At 37.7% G+C, this 18,962-nt stretch overlaps 1 protein-coding gene across 1 annotated transcript in view; it reads left to right on the plus strand.

Annotated features, from left to right (window-relative positions):
• The first annotated feature begins 5,599 nt into the window (after positions 1–5,599).
• LOC150079584 (polypeptide N-acetylgalactosaminyltransferase 1-like) overlaps positions 5,600–18,962 on the plus strand; it is a 98,978-nt gene continuing 85,615 nt past the window's right edge. Inside the window, exon 1 of the mRNA XM_090383127.1 lies at positions 5,600–6,370. Within this exon, the coding sequence (XP_090239253.1) occupies positions 5,688–6,370 (683 nt within the window). The 5' untranslated portion in view covers positions 5,600–5,687. The remainder of the gene's footprint in view (positions 6,371–18,962) is intronic.

The following is an 18,962-nucleotide window of genomic DNA, read 5'->3' on the forward strand; positions in this document are numbered from 1 at the left end:
GTACCGCAACACTGCACTGGCAGTCTTTTTGAACGTTATTAACGGGTCTATCTGTCCACCGTGTTTCATCTCATTCCCTTTCATCATTATTAAGAAAAAAAATGTGTCACCTTACTTTTCGGAAACTCCTCGTACACCACTTGCCTGAAAGTAAACTTCACAAGATCTAGCCATCTGTTACTCCCCAAAATTTTGTATAGTCGATTCCGGTTATTTGGGACACATCGGGACTAGTGCATTTTGGCCCGATTATGTGGCTGTCCCAGTTATCCGAAGTTTCACGTAAATAGTTAAAATTACAATGGAACCCCGCTTTACAATTGGTTCACTGTACAATCAAATCACATTATGATGGACTCACCATATTAAAGTACCGTTCACTATACGATATGTAGTAAGCCCCGGTCATTGTGATCCACGTTTGTGAATTGAATTTTAATTCTATTAAACAGCGATTCTAATTAGAAAAAATAGGAGGAATATTATCCGCAGGCTAAAAAAGTAAAGTATGTTAAGTACAAATTTACCCTTATTATTATCTTACCAATTAAAAAATTAAATGATACTTGAACTGGTCAGAAGAATATACGTGATAATCGGAATAATTAATACATATTGTAATATTATTCTTATTATTAGCCATATGGTGCAAGGAAGCCTGAAGCTTATGCTGCACCAGCCAAAAAAATTCCCGAGTTACCCTGAGAGAGAGAGAGAGAGTCAAAAGGAATCGCCAAGAAAGAGAAGAATGATGATATCCAGCTCAGGACCCTGGGTGTGCCAAGCCCATACCCAGATGTGAGCCCCCGGGGTAATATGTACATACTAACTAGTTGACATTTCTGTTCACTCTACATTTGTGGGTGGGGGTTAAAATTTAAAACAGTAAAAAGATAAGCAATCAATAACAAAAAACACGGCACACGCAAATTGCAAGAAACACGATACGCACAAGTGAGAACGTAGTAACTAGTTACGAAGCTTTAAAAATAGGAAATAAAGAAGATTCTGAAAATTATTATTTTTATATGATTGAAGATTCCATGGAAGTGTTAAACACATTTCACCTTAATAACCCACAGAATTCCAGCTGTCGGTATTATCGCAAATTCAATAAGATCGAGTTTACTATCAGTTTATGATATATTTCACTAACAGAAAAGCCTAATAAACAGGTGACTGCTTATTGTTTTATGATTGTGATCTCCAGAAAGCCAACCGAAATACGTGGTATGGTCGGTGACAATCGTAGGGTACTCTTCAGTGCTGCAGTCTCCTGCCCCGATTAAATGGCATGTTCCAATTAAGCAAAGTAAACCCGGGCTATTTTCTCGATTGGGTTCTGTTTTTTAAGATTTGCCCCAAATAAACGGCTGCCCCGATTAACCGGAATCCACTGTATTTGTGTCCCCTGGTTCTCTCTTGCACAAGAAACGGCTTCCCTCATTCATTTTATGGATTCCCTTCAGGATATACACCGCTATCAGGTTTTTCTATTTTTTAAAACTATCCCATTTCAGTAAACTGCCTATGCTTAAATACGTTTATAAGGAACAAATTAGAAGAACTGAACATTTCAACAAAAAAGATCACCTTGATGACAGTTAAATGCACAATATGTATGCTATGTTGATACAAAAGAAAATTAGAAGAGGATAAACTATAAATTCTGTCACTACCCTACCACCAAGTACTGGAGTGGACATTTTTTTAAAGAGTCGTGGGTAACACGGCTGCAAATCGCCGTCCATCCCATGCCGGTTGAAAAGACCTGAGTTGGAATCCTGTCGAGGACACGGAAATTCTATGGGTCTTTTTCACAATATGGCTGAGTTGGTCTCAGGATAGGGTAGCGTGGTTTTTTGTCCACACAGCAAATTGATCACAGAACACCAAAATTTACAGAATATATACAGAGCAATATGACCTTGTCGGTGATGCACCTAAAACCCAACAACAACAGCCATTTAGAACAAATCGGGTTCTCTGAATTTTTGGGCACCTTTAAAGTGGCAGGCCTGGTGGTGGTATTATAACGGCAGAATTTTTATTCATACCATTTTACTGATCTGAAGAACATAAAATATTGTTCAGAATTCTAATTATTAGAATGGGTACTAGAAGCAACAAATACAAGCTCATATAGCATCAACCAAAATACAAACAAGATATTTACCTCATCACTTGCTCGTCCCTTCTAATAATTTGTGCAATCTTTCGTTATTTCCAAGTATTTACTTCCACCTCACAAGGTGGTTTCCGGAAGTAGAAGTAGGTAAACCCACTTCCACATCACTTAACTAATCAAGAAGCACTGTGATGCCTATTTGTACTAATGATAAAAATTAAGAACGTGCGAAATGGTGTCATTGTCAAGGGCTACTAGAATTAAAAAGGACGAGAACAACTTTTAGACAATACAGAGAAAATAATAAGCGCTTTTGCTTTCGATTAAAACGCTGGATGAAAAAGCCTTGATTCCAGAATTGGCTACCTTGATATGTCCTAATGTTCGTCAACAATTAGCGAAGAAAAATGTTAGCAAGGGTGTGCATATTTTTGGACAATACACTTGGACATCCACATTATTTTTAAGAAGAGTTACATAATAATGCTCAGGATTTTCTGTTCGCCTAGGGCGCCAAAAACCATGAGATGTATGGGATGAGGGCATCAAATGTATCATTAGAGTAGGGCAATAATCAATTAGAAACTAGTTGATTGCTTTCTGCCGTCACCCCACCATAAGCTGCTGAAATATTTAAATTTTTTCAACTGAAAACTATGTTTCGATTTAAGTCACTTTCTATGTATGCATCTTTCATAAATACACTGCTCGATAAAATTAACAGAACAAAATGTTTTTTACGAATATTTTATTATGAACAGTAGCGGAACGCGAATATTTGATATGATAGGCATCCTTACATGCAAATTCCGAGTATCCAATAGAAATCGATCTACCACCTTACAGAGCCGTACATTATGAAATTTATTCATACCTATAAAAACACAGGTTGTGACCACATCACTTCATTCCCGTTTTTTGGCTTGTACAGTGAGATAGTCATATCTCCAGTACTCAGGATGGCAAGTCATCGTCGTTTAGATGTTTCTTTGAGAGGGCGGGCAGGCTGAGGTGGCATAATACGCAGTGTCGTCTCAGCATTATGGGAGCAGTTTCAGGAGACGGGAACCACTACAAGAAGAGCTGGCCAAGGTCCCCCGCGGGCTACGTAAACCAAAACAGACCGCTATATGGCTCCAACAGCAAGACCTACAATGGTGGCCTGTTATATACTTTCTTGAAGCTGCTGCAGCCACAGGTGAAAACATTTCCAACCAGACTGTTAAGAAGGCCCAATTTAAGTGGACTATACAAGGAAGCCAGTAGTGTGTATTCCATTACTCCCAAACCGTATGCGCGGATAGTACAGTCAGTGGCGGATTAAGGATAGTTGGGGCCCCTAGGCAAATTATATTTCGAGGTCCCCAAAAATAATAATAAAAAATAAATAAAAGTTAGGTGACAAATAAATGAAATTTGTACTTTTGAATTTTTTGCTTAAATTAATCAAGATTTTCGCTTAAATTAATCAAGACTTTTATGATGTTTACTGAAAACATTAATCTATTTTAGAACACTATAGGAAAATGCCTTGACTTGGGGCCCCTAGGCACGTGCCTCATTGCCTTAATGGGTAATCCGCCACGGAGTACAGTGGTATCCTCACCATCTGCCCCACACGGGGTGGAAAAGATCAGGGTTCGAATCCCGTCGATGACGCGAGGAACTTTAATGAGCTTTTTCATTCCGTAGCTGAGTTAGTCGGCGTCAGGCGTAGATAGCAACTTTTTTTTTTTTTTTTTCTTTCCAGACACGGGTTTTTTCATCCAGCAAAACAAGCAAATCGACCAGAGAACACACGTAATTTACAGACATAATAAATAAACGGGTATATGTATGAAATTATGGGTGGCCTAATATAATAATTTGAATTGCCCCCAAACCACTGGAGAGCTCGTAGAAACTCGTGCCATGAACATATTATTTGGAGCACTAACAAATGGTTTACAGTTCTGTTATGAGTCCCGTTTCAGCCTACAAACATATTCTAGGTGTTATTTCATCTGGAGATCACGACGAATGCGATACCATCCTTCCAGCATCAGAGAGTGGGACACGGTGGAAACGGTATTCTCCTATGTGGCGGAATAATCAACGGCCGTGCGCCTTTTCCTGTTTTTGATAGGGTACCGTAACAGCGCAGAGGTACCGAGAACAGATCCTCCGTGCGAGTTTTTAGGGGTGCAGTTGGCCCAGATTTTCTCTTCATGCATGACAACGGCACTGCCCATAGAGCTTATGTTGCGAAGGAATATCTTGAAACCGAAGATATCGAATGACTGCCATGGCCAGCACAATCAGCAGACTTAAATCCGATCGAACGTGTGTGGGATGCACTTGGGCGTCGCATTGTACGCCGACTGCTAACCCCTCATAGGCACTGTTATATCGAGCATGGTTCACCGCTGTGAGACCTGTTAGCCGTTTGAGGGAATCATATGCCGCACTGATCATGTGACCATATTTTCAAGCACCTTGTATTTACTTCTGTAATGTTACCTTTTTGGTAATTCTTATATAAGCCCTATAAGCCGACCGGGCTAGCCGAGTGGGTAAAGTACCTGCCCGGCAACCCAAAGGTCGCGGGTTCGATTCCCGCCTCGGGCTTGGATCAAAGTACTGCAAAAACCTTGGGAGGTGCAATATGGCCACAGAAGCCGATGCGCCAACAACTACCAAACCAAAAAAAAAAAAATATATAAAAAAATAAGCCCTATAAATGTCCCGTATGCCTGTCCGTAGGTATCTTGCTGTCTCCTCATTTCTATGGTACACCAACATACCCAAATTTGTTCCGCTTTATCGCAAGCTGCACGAGTTACACCACGTTTTCTACTTGTTTTATTAATTTTGTCGAACAGTTTTGATGACTTCATGGCTATACGTCCGGTCGTTTATACGACGAGTTCATTACGATGACAGTGGTTAGGCGTCATATCGAGTACTGCATACAGGTTGAGAAGCTTCATTTTAGGAAGGATATAGTTCTGTTGTAACGGGTACAGAGAAGGGCAAGAAGATTAGTTAGGCCTCCTCAGTTAAGAGTTTACTAAGAAAGGGTACTGTTACCAGGAAAGATTTGAATTCTGTAAATTGTAGCGTCTTAAAACTGGACATCTGTGAGGAGACGTGTTAAGGCTTTAAATGGGTTGCGTAAACAAAACGTTGTTGGCTCGAGTGACCAGATTTTTCGGGATGAAAATCGGAACCGAACGAATTCTGAAGATGAAAAAATCGGGAAAGGTGCTTTGAAGAATAAAAATCGGGATCCATATGTAAAAGTCAGAGCGATATAATTTTTACTGCCCTGGCTTTTCTAGAACATCTACTTTTTTTCGTACATTTCTTTCTTCGTTCTCAACAAAAATGTGCATTTTACGACTATTTTGCCACTAGGGGGAAAATTCATAGATTGACAACTGCCACGTGGGTAGCCACTAAAGTTGACATTGAGGCATGTTTCGTAAGTGTAATCGTGTTGTTGAACTGTTCGGTGTGTGGCATTAATTTTCAAATGACTTGTACAATGAACCACAAATTTATATCATAATGATTTCTTATGGTTTATAATAAAATGTTCCCGCGGTTTAAGCTTAGTAGGCGACGACGATTTACAGTTTTAAAAATTTTGATAGTGTCTATTGCATTGGCAGGTGTAGTGTTTTGGTTTTTTGAAGTTCGAAATGTGCCTTCACCACGGTATGGTAATTTTCTTGGAGGGCCCATGGTTGTTTTTAATCGACGACAAGAAACTGAAAAGGAGTCCGTTCAGGACAAAGAAAAAAGGGTGACATTTAAGCAAAATAAACTCGAGCGTATTGCAGAACACGAACCATCAAGAATTAATTCTTTTAAATCCGTCCATGTAGATTATAAACAAGAGAAGAATGTTGCTAAACAGTCGTTACACTCCTTGAAAATGAACGTTTCAGAAGGGTATAAAGGACAGCATAAGTTTCAGGACAGCTTTCCTATGGATCAAATCAAGCCACCATTTGATACAGAAAATCACAAATCCGTCCAAACTGGTAAACTTAAAACACAAAAATGGCTGTTAAAGGTTAAAACTGATGATAACTTTATGAAAGTAACCCCTGGTTTGGGTGAAAATGGGGCACCCGTCTATCTTGAGGGGAAGGAGGAAAAGATAGCTGACGGACTTTTCAAAACTGCAGCGTTTAATGTGTATCTTAGCGATCGGATTGCATTAAATCGCACGCTTCCTGATCCCAGGCATCCAATGTAAGTTAACAATATATACTTTAACAATATATACTTTCGTGGTCCCCCCCCCCCTTTTTTTTACACGCTTTGTATCGTGTGTGTGTGTTTAACCTATCTTATGGATAATTTGCTGCTGTATGGCACATTAGTATCTTAGGCCACAATGTGCTAAATCCATGTTCAAGATAAACAAGTTAACAAATAGGTGCCTAGAATTATATTACCATATCTTAGGGAAAAGTACATGCGTATATTTTGTATGAAAAACTATTTTAAGACAAGCTGTATTCTGTGTTACACGTGAGGCGTTCAGAAAAGAAGAAAATTGGTATTAGTAAGCATTTCCTTGTTTTGAGAAATAAGTTTCTGAGTTTGGTTCTATGAAAAAAAATCAGGTATTAATATAAATTAAGTTAAGTGGATAAAATGATATATTTTTTTTTCATCTGTAGAATTCATCATAAATTCAATTTTATTTTTTGTAATCATGTTTCTTTTCACATCTTTTTTTTTTTTTTAACTGAGATCACTTTCCCTTTAAACACAATATCAAAATATTAGAATATAATGGCTTTAATCAGCGAACTAGTCCTTGGCCAACCATGTCTGCTACTCTTTAAATTCAGGATGCTAAAGTTGATGAAGTTACTATTACTCTCATTGTAAAAAAAATTGAGTGTCTCTCCTCACCCCAGTCCATTGAATTTACAACCAGTTTACTTTCATCTTGTTTTCACTTAGTGGCACATTTTTTACTGGATCATTCAAGGACGTCAAGCCACTCAAGTTTGTGCTGTATAAACAGCTTCTTTTTTTTTTTTTGCAGTGGTAAATAATTTTATACCATTGCCCAGGGATGTGGATATCTGTTTGTTTAGCAGCAGACCCAGTGGTACCAATATCTTCCATGAAAATGTTGATAGATGATTCTGCCTTTGAATAATTTTCATCCAGGTTAAAACAACTTTTAGGTTCTTGTTTTGTTCACCACAGGTATCACCATGCAATTATATGCCGATGTTGTTTGAGAACATGTAGATATTTTTTTTTTTGCAGACAGAGCTATTTCCTTTGAGCCTCATGAACATTAATTTTTATCCCAAGCATGATTCAGTGTGAAACTGAATCATTCAGATTTAGCTGTGAAGATATTCCATTTTCTGCTTCAGGGTTGAGTAATGCACAGCTCTGTGAAATCAACGAATAGGTTTAAGACATGCCACTTAACCTTCAAGTAGAACACTTCAAATAGTAACAGGCTGGTTTATTAGTCTGTTATATTAGTATAGTTATATTAGTCTGGTATCTTTGTCTGTTGCACAATAAGGAACTGTTTTAACATCCATCAATTATTACATCTTTGTTTGTTTTTTAGCATTCTCAACTTTTTAGTGTAACTCAAAAATTATTTTTAAACTATAAGAAACATGAATTAGTCATAAACTGGTTTTCACTGACTTATACCACTCTTCTGATGGCTTATGTGGACAAGGGTACGCACACATTGCTACAAGCTTGTACACTGCCACAAAAAAAACATATGTAAGGCTCATATTTTCACTAATGCTGTCATATTGGCTGCAATAAAACAGTTACAATGAAGATGTGAAAGCTGCGATGAAACAGTCACAACGAAGATACAGTAGTTATGCCAGTCACATAGTGTGTAAATGGCAATTAATTTATGGGAATCTTGATTTTTTTCAGTTGGGGGTACTGCAGAGTTAATATTTTCCCTTTTGGTGTAATCAGCATGTTGGGAAACTGTTTTAATACCCATCATTATTACATCTTTGTTTGTTTTTTTAGTGTAATTCAATCAAAAGTCATTTTTAATTTATTTTAATTTCTAGTTATTTCTGGGGAAAATACCACTTGTGATAAATACAACAACCAAAGTTAATATTGACTACATCAGTTTATTTTACACTTTTATGATTTATTGGGTTGTTAATTGGTCTGTGCTGCTGCTAATTAAGCATTAGGCACTGCCTAATGAAATATAAGAACAGACAAATTACCAAAAAACATACATATTCACCAGCAGTAATAACTTCCTCCTATGCTTAAAATGGTTGTATAAGTAATGCCACTCCAACTGATATGACAGGTTAAGTTAGGTTATTTGATAGAGTAATAAAACATTACTTGTTGCAGTGTTGTATATACTGCAGCATCTATTGCCAATTTGATTCATTGTCAAACACTACCAGTGAGGATGGAATGGAACACTTACTGTTTTATTGTTCTATACAGTGGGACCAACTGATGATGTTACCAACAGCAAATTCAAAATGGGAAGCATTCAAAGAACTTATCTTGGAAGCTACTAGGCTTTACATACCAACTAAGAAATATTGTTCAAGGTTTAGGCCTAAATGGATGTGAGATGAACTAATGAGACATATGGCAGAGAAGAAAAATACATGGGATACTTACAAATTAACACATGACACAGAAGCCTATGATAGATACAAGTTGATATGCAACCAAGTTACAAAGGAGGTTAGGCAGGCGAAGGCAGATTACGAGAAATCTTTGGCAAGGGATGCAAAGAAAAACAGCAAAGAGTTCTTTACTTATGTAAACTCTAGAAGGAAGGGGATGAATCAGATTGGCCCACTTGATATTGATGGGTCAACTGTTGATGATCCTGCTCAGGTAGCTAACAAACTAAATGAATATTTTGCATCAACATTCACACATGAGGAGTTATTCAGCGAGGGGAATGCCAGAGGTGTATTCAACTCTAGTAGTAAGCTACAGAATCTTGAAATAACTGGGAGTAAAGTGGAGGAGAAACTGTTGAAGATAAACACAAGAAAGGCACCCGGGATGGATGGGATCTATCCAGTTATATTAAAGGAGGCAGCAAAGGAAGTAAGCAAACCCTTAGCCATAATTATGAGAGCTTCCTTGGACTCAGGGGAGGTACCCATAGACTGGAAATGTGCAAATGTGACCCTAATTCACAAAGGAGGATCAAAGGCTGACACAAGTAATTATAGACCTGTGAGCTTAACTTCTGTTCCCGGAAAATTAATGGAGGCACTGGTTAAAGAAGCACTGCATGATCATTTAGACAAGACTTCAGTTATAGCTCGGACACAGCATGGTTTTGCTAAGGGGAAGTCTTGCCTGACCAATTTGATTGGATACTATGATGCAGTCACAAAAGAACTGGATGTAGGGAATAGCTTTGATATTATATACTTGGACCTTAGAAAGGCTTTTGATACTGTTGAGCATGGAAGACTGCTACACAAACTGGAGCAGTGTGACATTGGAGGCAAATTGCTGCTATGGATAAAGGGGTGGTTGAGGGGGAGAAGACAGAGAGTGGTAATCAATGGACACTGCTCATCGTGGACTAATGTTATTAGTGGAGTCCCTCAGGGCTCAGTGTTGGGTCCATTATTGTTTTCTGTATTTATAAATAATATTGATGATGGTATATCAAGCTTAATGTCCAAGTTTGCAGACGATACAAAGGTTGGCAGGGTTGTCAAGGACACTACTGACACTATGCTGCAACAGGATCTGGAAAGGTTGAGCAGATGGGCTGAGAGGTGGCAAATGAAGTTTAACATTGACAAATGTAAAGTGCTACACATGGGAAACAGCAACCCCAGAGCAACGTATCAACTCTGTGGTACTACACTGATAGTGGTAGAGAATGAAAGGGACTTGGGGGTGGTTGTGCAGGCAGATATGAAGTTCTCTGAGCAGTGCAGACGGTCTGCAAGAGTAGCTCATGGAGTATTGTCAATGATATACAGGAATTTTTCCAGCAGGGATAAGGAAGTGATTATTCCCTTGTATAAGGCAATGGTCAGGCCACACCTAGAGTACTGTATACAGGTCTGGAGGCCTCATTTCAAGAAGGATGTAGAGCTGCTGGAACGAGTACAGAGAAGGGCAACAAGATTAGTGAATGGAACAGCGGGGTGCTCTTACGAAGAATGGCTTAAGTTTTGCAAATTACAGTGTCTGGAGACTAGGCACCAGCGAGGTGATCTGATAGAGGTGTATAAAGCCTTGAATGGTTTGAGCATGCTCAATGCTGATGGGATTCTTCCTCTAGCTCAGAAGAATCACCTGAGAGGGCATAAATTCAAATTGAGGAAAGACAGATATAGGATAGACGTGCGGAAATTTGCCTTTAGCCAGCGGGTGGTTGGTTGGTGGAACAGACTTCCATCCCTTGTAGTGGAGGTTGATAGCCTAAATAAGTTTAAGGCTCAGCTGGACAGGTATTTTGAACGAACAGAGGGGTGAAGTGGAAGGGGTGTTTTTTTTTGTTTTTTTTTTTGGCTGATTCTGCATAAGCTTGCTTTCTTGCATCAAATGCCTCTACTAATGCTATTGACGGAACAGGTATCCAGTGATCATTTGTAGAGATTATATTTTCAAGAGACATTGTTGTCACATAAACAGAAGTTCTATTTTTATAGATGTATTCACAAATGCATAAGCAACTATTAACTTCGGCATGGCTGTCTATCTGTTCATATTAATCTTACCAAGATAGGCTTAAGTCCTGCAAGTTGGAACATCTGGAGACTACGCACCTGTGAGGTTATCTGATTGAGGTGTATAAGGCCTTAAATGGTTTGAGCAGGCTCAATGCTGATGGGATACTTCTGCTTGCTCAGATTAAGAACCTGAGGGGGCATTTAGGAAAGACAGTTGTAGAATAGATGTACGGAAGTTTTCCTTTAGCCAGCAGGTAGTTGATTGCTGGAACAGACTTCCATCTGTTGTTGTGGAACTTGATAGCTTAAATAAATTTAAGACTGAACTAGACAAACATTTGGAGTGACCAGATGGGTGAAATGGAAAGGGGTTTTTTTTTCTGGCTGGTGCTGTATAAGCTTGCTTTCTTGCATCATATGCCTCAACTAATGCTAATCCATATTTGGTTGCACCAGTGATTTTTTGTTCCTCACGTGTACGCTTAGTTAATGGGGTAAAAAGTGACCCCATTTATCTTAAAAATTGAAAAGAAATAATTCAGAATTGTTCACTTTTTGATGCCACATTTATTTTACATGACTCATTTAGACAGTGCCTCTTTTCATGCAACATGAGGCATGTAAATAGAGGCACAATGGTGCATCCAAAAACACATGCATCAAATCCCTGTGCATGGCTAAGTGCACATGTTTCCCAGTGCTGTTGGTTATCTTCTTGCAAAGTATTGTGTAACACTAGTCTTCAGATCAACAAGTGAATAATTTTGAGGATCAGGTCTTTTGGTCTTTTGTGGAGTACAGAACAAACTGTAAATTTTGTGGAAAACCACAGAAAATTCTCTGCATTCTGCTGATAAAAGTTATAAAAATAGGGAAATGAGTCAAGATGCTCTTCAGTAGTTAGAGTCTAAGTACTCTATGGATTTAAAATTGAATTAAATAATTAAAAGCCTAGGGTCATATTTTCACTGAGAATATACGAAAGTGATTAATTAAAAAAGTGGATCTTCGGCAGATGATACTTACAAATCTATCTGGCCAGTTCACTTATAAATGTTTTCTGTTTATACTGGAGGGAGATGAGCTATGGACCAGAAAAAAAAATAACACACGACAACAGTGTGGTAAGTAAACAAGTTTTTACTTATTATTATTATTACTAGTCATATAATGCAAGGAAGCCTGAGGCTTATGCTGCACCAGCTAAAAAAAAATTTCCAAGTTACCCAGAGAGAGAGAGAGAGAGAAAGAGAAAGTAGAAGGGAATCACCAAGAAGAGAAGAATGATGATATCCAGCTCAGGACCCTGGGTGTGCCAAGCCCATACTCACCAGATGTGAGCCCCTGGGGTTAAATAATTAGCTATACAATATAATATGCCTATTTAGTAAACGGTTCTTATAAAAAATAGTCAGCTTTCTTCTACAAATATTTATCTTGCTAGCAAACACACCTAGAATAATTAATAAAATTATTTTGAATCACTTTAGTAACATTAGGTTTTCTCGGTGTCCCCTGTAGATTTTTCATCCCAGTGTCATTCTTAGTAACCTTCTATCAGTGAGTCCCCATCGGTGTTTTCTTGGTGGGTTATACAGTTTTCTTGAAGCTGAGTTTCTTCTTGAAAAGTTTTGTAGGTATACGTAAGTGAGCACAATATCTTCGGTTATAGGAGTTTTAACTGCTAATGGCTTATGAAATATTCTGAACACTGGTGCCAACAAACCAAATGTGTTTTCCACAATATGGCATGCTCTTGATAACCGATAATTATATACTCTTCTTGGATATTCTATCAGCAAAACTACAGAAAATGGTTTCATGATGTGAGTTGTAAGTGGAAATGCATCATCAGCCCACTAGCACATATGGAGTTAACAAATCAGTCCCCGGAAGCTAAATTAGCTCTGGCAAATGCGATTCCCTATTGATAAGTGCATTGTAAAATGTAGTATATTGGAATAAGTAATGCGCATCTACAACAGTCAGCAATATAATACCATATGTCCCCTTAAGTTATAAAAGGAGGTTCCAATATTTTCTGGGGACTGTAGTATGACATGTTTCCTGTCAAGTGTCCCAGACAATGAGGGAAATTCCATTTGTCACTGAAATCTTAAGCAGTTTGTAGCCATATTTTCCCATATGTCAAGAGCTAAAAAAAAAACAAACAAAAACCTCAGAAAATAAAAAATACCAGTGTTTATTATATATAAAACTTCCATTACAAACTTATAATATTAGTTATTATTTGTCATTTTTCAGGTAACTGAAGATATGACTGTCATGACTAACACTGAGAAACAACTGGATACAGAAAATACCTCATTTTGTGGAGCCACAGCCTGCACAACAGAACAGGCCAAAATGGAAAAAATGACCCAGGTGTTGAAGAAGCTTGTGATTTATTAAAAGCAGTTAAAAATAAGATGGAAAAAAGTGATAAATTTCTAGATTAAACCAGAAGAGTAGCAAGAAAAGTGAACAGCATGTGCTTCTTGCACCTTAAAACATGCTTTGTTGCATGAAACAACACATGTGATGTTGCATCAAAAACAGGCACTGCGTAAACATAGCTTTATTAACACAACTGTGAAAAATTTATAAATCCATAAAATATTTGTTTTTATATTAAAAAACAAATATTTTAAATTATTTTTTGAAAAAAAAAAACAACTCTGTAGCACTTTAGGCATGTTTTTTATCCTCTCTTATTAGTATTAGTAGTAGCAAATGATGCAAGAAAGCAAGCTTATACAGCATCAGCTAGAAAAAGAAAAATCTAATACTTTTCATATAACCTGTCCATCCCCTCTAACAGTTTGTCCAGTTCTTCCTTGAAGTTATTCAAACTACTCACTTCTACAGCACCAGATGGAAGTTTGTTGGAAGTTGTTCCAACAATCAACTATCCCTTGGCGGAAGACAAATTTTTGCATATTTCTCCTGCAACCATCCTTCCTCAATTTGAAGTTATGCCCCCTTGCTCTTAGTGTGAACAAGAGGATGGATTCTATCAGTACTGTTTACTCAATCCATTCAGAGTCTTGAACACCTCAACCAGATCTACTCGCAGGGGTTTAGCCTCCAGATGCTACAATTCATAGAACTGAAGACTTCCTGTAGGTACACTCTTTTGTCCCCTCACTTATGTTGTTGCTCTTCTGCACACCTGTTCCAACAAATCCACACCCTCCCTAAAATAACCTATATTCAGTACTCAAGATGTGGCCTAACCATTGCCTTATAATAGCATTTCCAAAACTGTGTTCTTCAAGATGCGAACAAGTATTCCGTGAAAAATCATAATTAATAATTAAAAAAAAAAAAAAATAAATAAATAAATTTTGCATATTTGTAACGTACATCACTTTTTTATCATTATCATTTTTAACATTATTTTTTTTGGTTATTAATATACTGGCATAGACTAATAATCAAATAGACCATGGAACACTTTATTTTGGCAGGCTTTTGCATAGAGAAGTATGTGTAGAGGTAATGACATCTACGAAAAGTAGCATAAGCCATTCATATGCGATTTAGCCTGGTTTGTTATTTGGTTTTTAGGAGCATTAGCAACTAAGGCCATATTGCTCCGGGGATATGTGGTGGTCATCCCCTGACCTTTCCGCATCCTCCGTATTTGGTGGTCACGGGCTCGAACCCCGGTCTAATCAAGAAGCGTGTGCTACACACTGCTGCTCACCTGGCTACGGAGGCGCTGATTTAGCCTGGAGTCCACAGATTGAAGAAGAGGGGAAGCGAACCAATATCATAACTAAATTCACTTCCATGTATAAATTTTTTTGTGATAATTATCAGTATTTTGAAATATTATTATTAAAATAAATGACCATGGATTTGTGGTTGAAAAAAGGAACTTTAAAACGAGAAGCAAATACTTCTAGTATTGCAACTATGATTGATGGAAATGAACACAATATTGTCACACTTTAAAGTGAGGATGAACAATTGCAACCTTTGTTCCCCAAAAATTGGAAGTGAAAAAACAGGAACCAACTAATAAAAGACCAGAGCGAAAGTATGATGACAGTTATTTGAATTTCGGCATTACATGTGTTGGGTATAAAGATGCTCCTGATGCACATTGTGTTATATGTAATAAAATATTAGCAAACAGTTCTTTGGCTCCCACTAAATTTGTGTTTCGTAGGGGCTTAGAGGGGAACAGGTATCCTGTGTGTTATCAGACACTCAGCCTAAAACACTGATGGATCCAATATCTCTCTATTACAGAAGATTTAGGAGAAGTCCGGTTGGCCTGCCTCCCTAAAATCCACTTATGCACACCTTCTCGATGGTAAGCCCTGTTACGTCACTTAGGTGGCAGCGAACGTGTAGAGTGGTTCTCTTCAAGATGCCTGGTCAGCGTGAAGAGGAAAAGACCAAACCCTCCAGCAATGAGAGCACAACAATACAAATGGCCCTCAGTCCCCAGCAGCTTTCACTCTCCCTCTTACGGAAGCGAGAGGATCAGAGTGGAAGCAGAGGGTGCTAAGGATCTCTGGGTACGACCAGGCTGCCATGCACGGAAATTGAACTTGGCCTGTTATAACGTACGATCACTCATCGGTGAAGACAGGATATTAGAGCTGGAAAAGGAATTAGAAAATGTGAATTGGAATATCATCGGTTTGGCTGAAACAAGAAGAAGAAATGAATCACTTATAAGTTTATCAAGTGGAAATCTGCTGTACACCAGTGGAAACAGTGAAAGGAGTGAAGGTGGAGTTGGGTTTCTGGTCCATAAAGATTTTAAAAACAACATTTTGGAATTCAAAAGTACATCACCAAGGGTGTCAAGACTAATACTCAAGATTTCTAAGAGGTACAAGCTAAAGATTATAATGATTTATGCACCAACATCGAGCCATGATGATGAAGAGGTTGAAGAAATGTACACTGAAATTGAGTCTTCTAGATGATCAGAAAACCCACTACACTATTATTATGGGGGACTTCAATGCTAAGGTTGGAAAAAGGCAAAACAGCGCAGAAAGAGGAACTATAGGAAATTTTGGAATTGGTGAAAGACTTGTGGAATTTGCAGAATCTCAAGGAATGTCAGTAATGAACACTTTTTTCAAGAAAAGGGTGAACAGAAAGTGGACATGGAAGAGTCCAAATAGATTAACAACTAATGAAATCGACTTCATCCTCACTAACAGAAGATATATTGTGAATGATGTTACCGTCCTGAATAAGGTAAATGTTGGAAGTGATCACAGAATGGTAAGATGTACACTTGATATAGATGTAGGAAAGGAAAGGAAAAAACTGACTCGAGTAAATAATACAAAGGTCTTTGAAATAACAGAGGAGGAGAAAAAGCAGTATGTACTGGAACTTAAGAACAAGTTTGAGCTTCTGCAGACTGCTCAGGACCAAGATATCGACGAGGAATATTACAACTTTCTGAAAGTGATAAAGCCCAAGAAACCTATAGGGAAACAGAAATCCAAAGAAGAAAAAATTAGTCAAGAAACACTTGTCATGATGAACCAAAGACGACAAATGAAGAGCAAGAAAAACACTGACAGGGAGAAAATTGAGTATACTGAGTTATGCAAAGCCATTAGAAAGAGACTCAGAGAGGACATAAGAAGATTTAACACAAGAAAAGTAGAACAAGCATTAAGGGAAAACAAATGATTTAAATCAGCAGCCATGAGCAGTAATACAGAAAGACAAATGATACTGAAACTGAAGAATAGCGATGGTGTACTTATAAACAGCAGAGAAGGCATAATTCAAATAGCAGAAGACTACTATAGAGAATTATACAAGGAGCGAGGGAATGATACCAGCAGTGGGGAAGATGGATTGCAAAGTAGCAACACATACGACATACCCGATATTCTTCCTGATGAGGTAGAACATGCATTGAAGAAAATGAAGAATCGGAAAGCCCCGGGGGAAGATGAAGTTACTGTAGAGTTGTTAAAATTGGGAGGAAGAGACATAACACAAAAACTGGCAAGGCTCTTCACAAAGTGCATTAGAAAAGGTGTGATGCCTAAGCAGTGGAATAATGCAATCATAGTTTTGCTGCATAAGAAAGGAGATAAATCAGAAATTGGAAATTATAGATCAATTAGCTTGTTATCCCATATCTACAAGTTGTTCACAAGGGTCATTACTAACAGATTAGAAAGAATACTTGATGAGAATCAACCGAAAGAGCAAGCTGGCTTTAGGACAGGATTCTCAACTATGGATCACCTTCACGTAATATCACAGCTAATGGAGAAAGCAAATGAATATAAAACACCATTATGCATGGCATTTGTGGATTATGAAAAGGCATTTGACTCCATACAGCATAAGGCAATGTTTCGGGCACTGGAAAGACAAGGCATAGATACTCCATATATTATGATTTTGAAGAAAATATATGAGAGTGCTACATCCTTTATTAGACTAGACAAAGACAGTAGCAAATTTAAAATCGAGAAAGGAGTTCGACAAGGAGACACAATATCTCCGAAGCTGTTTACTGCTGCCCTTGAGGAAGCTTTCAGAAGATTAGACTGGTCGCAGAAAGGAGTCATTGTGAACGGAGAGTACCTAAACCATTTACGATTTGCAGATGACATTGTGGTCATAAGCCACGATCCCAAAGAATTAGAGGAAAATCTTAATCAGTTATGCACAGTTAGTAAGGATTTTGGACTAAAGATGAATATGGCTAAAACAAAAGTAATGATGAACAAGTATGCCATGGAAAGGGAAATAATGATTGAAGGAGCAGTAATTGAAAAGGTGGAGTCATATACTTATCTGGGACAAGTTGTTAGCTGTAATAATGATAAATGGCTGGAAGTCAAGAGAAGAATAAATTTTGGATGGATAGCATTCAGGAAATATAGTCACATACTGAAGAGCAATATCCCAGTTTGTCTGAAACGTAAAATAATGAATCAATGTATACTCCCCACCATGACTTATGGAAGTGAAACTTGGGCACTCACCAAAAGAATGGAAGAGAAGCTAAGAACTACACAGCGAAGAATGGAACGAATTATATTGGGAATCAGACTGTTAGATAAGAAGAGAAACACATGGATTAGGCAGCAAACTCAAGTAAAGGACATTCTTATCAAAACTAAAGAACTAAAATGGTCTTGGGCAGGACACATAGCTCGAAGACATGATGACAGATGGACTAAGAAAATAACAGAATGGTACCCAAGAGGAGCTAGAAGAAAACCTGGAAGACAAAGGCGGAGATGGATAGATGAAATTCATGAGTTTTTGAGTAGTAAATGGATGGCCAGTGCTCAAAACAGAAGGAACTGGAAAGTTGCTGGAGAGGCCTTCATCCTGCAGTGGATTGAAAATGGCTGATGATGATGAAGTGTTCCGTAAATATATTGTGAGATGAAAAGTTTTCTGTGACTAAAAAAGTTTGGGAAACTCTGCCTTATACAATGGGATAATCAAAGTTCCTGTATATTGTTGACGAAAACCCCATGAGCAATTACTCCCCAGATCTTTTTCATTCTCCATTACACCAAGTGTGGTACCACACAGTTGGCATGATAATTTGGGATTACTGACACCCATATGAAGCACCTTGCATTTGTCAATGTTAAACTTCAACTTCCACTTCTCACCCCATCTGCCTAATTTATATCAACCTTGTTGCAGTACTATACTCAGATTACTGTCATTAATCCTGCCAACCTTTGTATCATCTGAAAATTTGGACTTTAAGCCTGATATTCCTTCATCAATATCATTAATAAATACTGAAGCACTGTATCCACAAAATCATCAGGAAATGTGTCTGGATTTCTTGTTGATATATATGTTCTGTACACTTTTGTTTTTAGTAATTATTTTTAACTGCCTTACATTTGATTAACAAAATGATGTTTAATCACATTAATCTTCTCTGTATGGCCAAGGTCAGAGGAGCTTACATGGATTGTGAACAATTTTTATCACAGGCTTATTTTAGACAAACTCAGGAAAGTTACATTAAATAATGCTATAAATTTATAAACATAAGAAAAGAAAAACAACTCAAAAAAATAAATAAAAATAAAAATTTAGAGTATTTGAATAGACAGTGACATATTCTAAATACACAGGTTAAGAACATTGAG

The sequence above is a fragment of the Mastigoproctus giganteus genome, chromosome 10 (assembly GCF_048544385.1).
Source record: "Mastigoproctus giganteus isolate SK-2022 chromosome 10, ASM4854438v1, whole genome shotgun sequence".
NCBI lineage: Eukaryota > Metazoa > Arthropoda > Arachnida > Uropygi > Thelyphonidae > Mastigoproctus > Mastigoproctus giganteus.